This window comes from the organism of the source record quoted next, unplaced genomic scaffold (assembly GCF_019419815.1).
Source record: "Pyrus x bretschneideri cultivar Hongxiangsu unplaced genomic scaffold, Pyrus_bretschneideri_v1 Contig13, whole genome shotgun sequence".
Classification (NCBI taxonomy): domain Eukaryota; kingdom Viridiplantae; phylum Streptophyta; class Magnoliopsida; order Rosales; family Rosaceae; genus Pyrus; species Pyrus x bretschneideri.
Window position 1 is genome coordinate 7,694,729 of NW_025999424.1, and position 8,218 is coordinate 7,702,946.

The following is an 8,218-nucleotide window of genomic DNA, read 5'->3' on the forward strand; positions in this document are numbered from 1 at the left end:
GTAGATACTGTTTTTCTCATTGAAATTTACTCTTTTTAAATATATAAAGAAGGAAAGGGAGAGGAAGGGACCAGAGAGGGCGAGGGGAGGTGGGGCCGGGTGGAGGAAGAGAGTGGGAGACAAGATAGTGGTGGACGGAGAAGACTCAGAAGAGAGAGAGGTGGACTAAGAGTCTTTGAACCGGCCGTGTTTTAGTTGTATTAAAGCATTTAACTGTACATTATGTAAGTAGTATTTTTTTTCATTTGTAAGTAAAATACTTTAGATTTGGTTTTCGTCAAAAGTGAATTTGAATCACATTATTACTAGCTCATTATGAGGTTAATATCATCATCTTCCCTTTAGTGTAAATAATATCGTGTGTTAAAAAAATAAAACAAAAGCATTCAACAATACATTATGTTTGAAAGAGATCCTCTCTGGATCTCTTCCATCAAGGCCACTGGATCAAGTGATCCGGACCTTTGAAATTTCATCAAACGGTTAAAAATTATTATAACTTTTAAGGGATCAAAACAGGTGGATCGTTGGATGAAATTTCAAAGGCTCAGATCACTTGATCTGGTGATCTTGATGGAAGATATCCGGAGATGATCTCTTTCCCATTATGTTCACCTTAATTTTCCCATTAACCACTAATCAAACACAATTTTTTATTATTTTTTTCGTATCGGCAAGTTAATAACAAATATCCATATTCTATTTTCTGTAAAAGTAAAATAAATGACGAACACGTTGTAAGCATACAATATTATGAAGAAAGTTGAAGTTCAAATCTCAAAACTACATAACAATAAGCGGAAAGGCTCAAAATCATTTAAACTATTATGCAAGTCTTTAATTCCCCGATGTGGGTTCGGACTCTCAATGGATTAACTAATTGTTCTTTCTTTTTGTACAAGGGAAGAAAACAGTATTATGCTCCAAAATGCACAATGCAAAATATATGATTGCTCGACAACTCTCACCATGATAAGTAAACATATCATTTTTCAATCCCCTACATAACGTTAAATAATCACACTTCATAACTAATTCATCTTCCACCTTCTAACTTCAATAAATTTGATAGCTAATCTTCATTTCTTTATTCAATACACTACGAATTCAACAAGTTATCTAATCTAATCCAATGTTAGGGACTAAGCGTGTCCTAATCACAAATTTAATAAGAAAATTAGTTAAAAATATTACTACCTCTAAGCGAGATAAAACACCAACACCACGAAATGGACGTCGGTTTCTAAGTCACAAAGGAAAATCCCAAATCCCCTAAAAAATTTAGGATATCAACGCCTTACAATTAATTCGTCTTTTGCCCTTATAGTTCAAACATGGTCGACTTAGCAGCTTAATTAAGAAAAATTAGTTAAAAATGGCATCAGATAGTATATCGACAAATACATTGAAAGAAAACTCACTACGTTCTTCAAATATATTTTTCCTACCAGAAAACCGGTATAGCATTAGATACGTATATCGACAAATATTCCTATAAACTTCGTTGGAGAATTTCGCCAAGGGTAAAAAGAAAGCGAAGTTTTAAACCATATGGACTAGTAACCTACGAATTTAGAGGTACGGGAGACCTCCGAAAACTCCTCACCGTGATTCATGCTAATCAACTGTGTTACTCCATAGGCACAGGACCTTCTTCGGTATCATCCTGTAAGCTACCCAACATGATTGCGGTCAGCATTAGCTTGCCTGCCTCGGAGTAATCTTTATGCTGCATGAGTATGGCTTCCACAGAAGAAACTGTATCTTTCATGACTGTAGGCTCTGCGATTTCTTGTCTCAGCGGCAACACTTCCTCAAACCCTTCTCCAAAAGTTTCAGCTTCGGGTCCATAGCATCTGTTTGAAGCCTGGAAGAGCACAGTGTCTTTCAGGTTCTGCAAGGTTTCTTCATCACCCCACCCTTCGGATACTGATGCTTGATAGAGTTGACTCCAATCATCTTGATCAGCAGCGTTTCTCCAGCAATGCTCCAAAAGGTTTGCGTGGGTCTGACGGAAAGAGGGGCTGGTCCATGCAAAAACATCAAAAGCCCGCAATGAAAGCTCTGCGCTTTCACCTTCAAGGCACAGCTTGATAAGATCTTCCGGATGAAGTAGCTTTGTGTCAAGGCTTTGCTTTGTTTCATCATCAGGAAGGAGGTTTAGTATTTCTTCCTGCAAGAGATGATGTATCAGGTGAAGACCGACGGTGGATGAACAGAATCGAAGGGGATTCACATTCAACAGTTAATAGTTATTGAATAACGAAGCGCACAAGATTGCAGAATGCAATTCACAAACTTTTCTTTGATCTTATAAAAGAGGACAAACAACCTACAAAACACTACATGTAATGAAAGATTCCACCAAGACCATTTGGGTTTGGTTGCCCAAGCACAGGAGTTCTGACACAAGAGCCTTGGAATTCAATAAAATGGAGATAAACAAATCAATTCGCAATATGTGTATGGACTAGTCACCAATAAACTTTCCCGGTGTTTCCCTCCCAGACTTTTGGGCAAGAACTGCCTTGATTTTTACATTCTTGGTCACCACTTCTGATTTCCATTAGTCCTATCTTAAGAAAAGGTTATCCCCCTTAATAAGTGGAGAGGGAGAGGTGGAAAACTCTGTTATATTATACGTAACGTAATAGTTACATATTTGTTGGGAAATACGTCACTCAGAAAAAGCTAACAATCATTGACACGTGTTCCTTCTAATTATGTTGAGTGTATAGACCTTGAAGTAATGTGAAATTGTGTCCTTGCCAGAAAAAGGAATTTCGTTCAATAAGGACATACAAAGAACAAGACAAAACCTTCTCAACTTACTAAGCTTGAGTTAACTGCCCATGCAATTAATCCAAATGATAAAATATGTAACCTCACCATTTGGGAATCTGGCTCTAAATCGCAGAGAGGTGCAATGACTAAAAGGAAATTTATGGAACTGCCACCAACCGTACAATACAAAGGGTGGATGGGGGAAGAGACACGGCGCATGATTTGTTCCTGTTAACCTAATTCCAATCATAAAGGTAGAATTCCTACTCTTTTAATTTTTCTTTTTAACTAAGGTGTGATAATTCAAGATTAATTTAACAAAAGCACTTAAAAGAAAGGAAAAATAAAAAATCAGGAAGAGGCTTCAACTAAAAAAGTTAACAAAATTTATCTTTAAAACTCAACAGACCTGCAACTTTAGAATCTTCAAATCAGCCTCAATGCGCTTCACTTTGGTCTCAGAATCAGCATCTTTACCTACATGTGAAGCAAATAATTATATAACAGTTTACCTGTATAACTTCTCTAGCTATAACAAGACATCTTACAGACTCAGATAAAACAAACAACAATAGCAAGTAATTTTCTTATATCTCCCCATGCCCAAATAATATTTTGATCAAGAATCTCCAACAGCCCAACAGCGAACCATGTAGCAATTCTTAACGCACGGAAGTTTATACATAATAAAGAGGCACTTCGCCATCTTCTAATTGAGAGGGAAGTATACAAGAGCCACAGTGAGCTTAAAGTCACTCAAGCGGCTTGACTTGATAATTTGTATAAATTACTATATCAACTTGATTTTGCGACAAAATAAAACTTTTTTAAAAGAATAAGAAATTATGGAGTATGCAGTGTAAAGAAAAACAAAAAATTCTGAAGATAGAAATTCTATAAAGAAACTATTTAGGGAAGATCGATGAACAAAACACACCTGCTATTGCAGCTATTTTTGAGAGGTTCAAAAGACGCTTTCTGTCTGCCAGTTTCGGTAACATAGTCAGATACGTAGGACCGGTCCCCTCTTCAGCCTCGGAAATTGAGTTTTCGGCTTGAGAAAGAGCTAATTCATGAAGAGTTTCCGAAGCTGGGGAAAATTGATGAAGGTAAACTTCATGAAGCCACAGAAGGTCTTGATGATACTTTAAAAATATGGATAGCTCTTCATGAAACTCTTCCCCAAGCCTTAGAAGTTTGGAATATTGCCTTCTCAGATAGAGTTGTTTGAACACATAGTAACTGAACCCTCCATTAGGCCCCATGCTGTCGTGCTATATAAAATCATTTTCCGGAAAAAGGAAAGGCAACAAATAAGACAAGAAAATAATAATATCAAGCAATATCTTCAAAGCAAGGAAACCTATGTTTTTAAGTTTTAAACTAAGCATAATAGTGAAAAACAAAAACTTAAAAGATGTTTTAAGTAGGACTAAACATTAAAAAAATTAAACAAGTTGCAAAAGAAAACATGATTAGTCTCCTGTATAAGATAATTTCAAAGTAAATGTTCAAAATTGTGGCACCAACAGGTAAAGGAAAAGATTTCAATGGATAATCAAAAGTCTACCGAAATGATCCAGTGCACAAGCACAGAATTACTGTTTAAACAGAGAAACCATTCTCTAAGTTTTAAAAAACAAATGAAAATAAATAACATGGCAAATAAATTGTAACAGCCCTACCATCAGATTTCTTAGTAGTCCAGAATCATTTAGGTCACAGCAAATTTTCCATAATGTACTGTAGCATTCATGCCGTTTTGCCATGGGCAACAAACATGATGAAAGCCTAGCAAGAATTTCGTCTTTTAGATCCTCAGTTCCTTCATTTAAATTCTGCAAAGACAATAAATTCAAGGATAAATATTTATCCAGCATCAAGACCATAATGATGTTATTGAGTAAAAAATAAGGAAAAAATAGAAGACCTGATGCCCAGCTTCCACAAATTCTTTGACTTGTTGATAAAGGGTGTCTAGAAGTGCATCCCTCCTATTCCAATACTCATCCAATAAGCCTTTGTGTTCATCTCCTTGTTCAACTTTAGCTGTGACAGCACCAGCATATGCCTCCAGCAAAACTTCAGCCAGCGCTTCCAGATGAGTATATAAATCTAATTTGGCAGACACGTCAAGTTGAGATGCCTCCTTTAACAGCTGCAGCATGAGGAAAGCGAGGTGCCACATCCCATTGCGTACCACAGCTTGAGAATACCAAGGTGTCAAGCTCTCAGGTGGTGGATACCATAAGTGATGCTCACTTCTGTATTGCATGGCTGTACGAACTATAGTAACACATGCATTTGACAGTTCACAAGCTCTCTGAACCTGAATCTCAAATGGCTGCTCTGCACTTATTACATACTCTAGCTGTTTGTCTAAGCAATCGAAAACTTGTTCAAGATCTGAAACTTTACTGTAAAATACTTCAGCATTGTCCCTGTCCATCAGAAGAACAGTATTCCGGCGCGCTCGCTCACCAACTAACTGGATAAGATCCCAGAGAGCTCCTGATATTTGATTTTCTGGACTAGAACGGGATGGGCTACGTCCACGGGAGCGGTTCTGGCCGATAATGTTCTGCAATTCCCTTAGTTGAATCATTCCAGCAAGCTTCTCACCATGTTCCAAGATAATTTGCAAAGAATGTCCTGCCAGACAAAATAAATAAATAAAACCGAATCTAGGCTGGTCAACAGCACCCCACTGAACCGTCAATCGATATACTCCTCAATGAATCTTCGACCTCCATGCTTTAGGAAATATGGTCATCTACAAACTAATTAATATACACTATGTCCAGTAGATATACTGATGAAAAATTAGCAGTTAAGCAAAACACCAAAAAATTCCCGGGCAACAAAAAATTGGATAAGGAGATGCTCTTGTAATAAAATTTAACTGGACATTTGACAACCTAAAACATGTTAATTGAGTGCTGTAAGCACACACGCAAGTAAATGCAGGTTTACATATATCATTAATGCATGAACTTTCAAGTTTCAATATATGCCATGTCAACTGGAGATGGATTTGACATAAAAACATTATACATAGTCACTATAAAAGGCACAAGAACATACTCTGTCTTGAACACAGCTCCTCATGACATTTGGATAAAGCAAGAAACTGGAGAAACTTTGCGTGCTTCTGTTGCTTATCCATGAGTTGGGAGGATACAACAGCCATTGCTAAAATCTCAGCTCCTCTAGTTGTTGTCCAGTGCTTCGCTAAAGTGTCAACAATTGATTTGCTCATTCGTGCAAAAGCATTCGTCTCTCTATCCCTTTCGAATGCCCCAGATCTTTTTAGCTTTTCAAATGAGGCATCAACTTGCCCAGATAAATGATAATCTTGGAACAGCTGGCTAAGTAAAGTTTCTGATTCTTCATCTTGAGCAGTTTGACGTGCAGTTACAGTCGTAGCCCTTTGTCTATCTCCAGCATCCCAAGCTTCAGAAGTAGCCCTTCTAGGCGCAATATTGCCCAAAAATGAGAGGTTCTTTCTCTCTTCTTGTGCAGATCCTTCATTTGAGCTACCTTTACGTGACAAACTTCGTTGAGGAGGTTCAACCCCACCAAGTATAACAGCCTTCTCGGGTATTGCCCATATCCCAGCCTTCTCAGTAAGCACAACCCATGCCCCTTCTTCACCATCATCTGTAGATGGAAGAATTGAAGCATCTAGAACCTTACCAGCATCATAAGGTAGGTCAAATTTATAAAGCCGTGTAGAATTTCTAAAGTAATGGGATACTGTTGCCGTCCCATCACCAGAAAGTATGATTGCTGATCCTTGAGGCTTACCTCCTACTCGCAGTTTCATGGAGAATAAGAAGTCTTCCTCTTCTACTCTTCCTTTTGGGATTATCACTTGGACAGGAGCTTTTTTCTCTAAACTGATTCCAGATTTGTATTGCATGGTCAAAAGAGAATACTGTGTGTAGCTGGAACTACTACCCCGGTCCAGGCAGAAGGTGGCAACTAGAATGGTAGTCACTTTACCGTGATAGTCTACCTGCATATCAAGCGGCCAGATTCGCTTCTGCCCGGCCAAATCTTTCTTAATTCCCGAATCACCATCTGAGCCAATAATCTCATGAGACCAGAGCTTTGACACAATGAAATCAGCACCAAGTTCAATACTAAGGCATTGAATCTCACGATCTGTCAGAAGAAAAAACCGCCGGTTAGAGTCCTGAATTTGAAGATTTGGGAAACACCAGGTCAGTGACCTTGGATAGCCTTTGCTTCCTAAAATTTGAACATTGTCACCCCCTAGGGAGGGAAGAGTTTGATCGTCCAGATATACTTTCTTGCGGCTAACACCAGAGGGCTGCAATGAAACTGCCATAGCTGGCCATCTGAACTACAGGTAAGTGCAACGCACACATCCTGGGAATCAGGGACTGCAGAAGCAATCAAAGAGTTAAATGTAAAAAACCCAGTCAAACTACCCCTGTGCCTGCTGATCGGTTGTTGCTGCTTTGGTGTGGTCTTCCTATCAATAGGTGAAGAATTCATCTCCAATTCATCAGCAGATGCAACACTAACAACGGGGTCAGTTCTCTCTTCAGCATAAATTTCAGGCCAGTACACAACAGCTCGAGTTTTCTTGTGACACAGTACAATACCAGCGGAGCTACAATGTTTTACAACTTTCTTTGTTCTCGTGGATGCGCTATCCCAATTCACAACACAAAGCAACCAACAGTTCCCACCACTCCTGCCAACATCCCGACCTTCAAAGACATTCGAAGGAATTTCAAGAACATTGCAATTCGTCGACACTGCAGGAGACAGATAACTCCACACAAAGAGTCTGTTTCCGCATATAATCCATGTCAGGGATGTTCCCCTCTCCATTCCACCGGATACATATGCATCACCTGAAAGAAGACAAAAACCGAGAAAGTGTGTGAATATCATATACCCTCCCCAAATTAATCATTTCATTCAATAACCAAGCTCATTGAGTAAACCCTACTAACCATGAGCATGCTTCTGCAGCATATTGGCCTGTCCATCACGAACAACTTGCGGAAACTCTCCGACAAAGACGGGCTTAGTTTCATCCCCCTTTTCATTTTGGTTCGCCGGTAAAACCCTAACCAAATCCAAATGGTTGAAATTCAACGATTACATCCACAAACATAACTCCGAAATCACCACATCCAATTGAACCCAACAATCAATCCCACAACGCATTATCGACAAACCAATTTCAGAAATCCAAAGAACCAACACATGATAAGATGTGTTACCTGGCGAGAACAGATAAGCGAGGAGCCCAGGGAGCCGGGGTGCCGGTGCTAGGCCGATTCGGGAAAGAGTTGTCCGAGCCGGGCCCGAGGTTCTCGGTGAGGGGCGTGGCCGGAGATCCTAGATCCCGGCGAGGGTTCGCATTGGGTCGCTTGGTTCCGGGAGAGAACAT

General features: G+C 39.2%; 1 protein-coding gene across 1 annotated transcript; it reads right to left on the reverse strand.

The window, feature by feature from the left end:
* Positions 1 to 1,386: 1,386 nt before the first annotated feature.
* On the reverse strand, positions 1,387 to 8,218 carry LOC103935445 (nuclear pore complex protein NUP133). The gene is given in 9 exon segments (XM_048579263.1): positions 1,387 to 2,173; positions 3,194 to 3,261; positions 3,722 to 4,058; positions 4,470 to 4,622; positions 4,715 to 5,436; positions 5,869 to 7,122; positions 7,125 to 7,673; positions 7,776 to 7,891; positions 8,049 to 8,218. Coding segments are annotated over 9 exon segments (3,912 nt in total). The 3' UTR covers positions 1,387 to 1,630.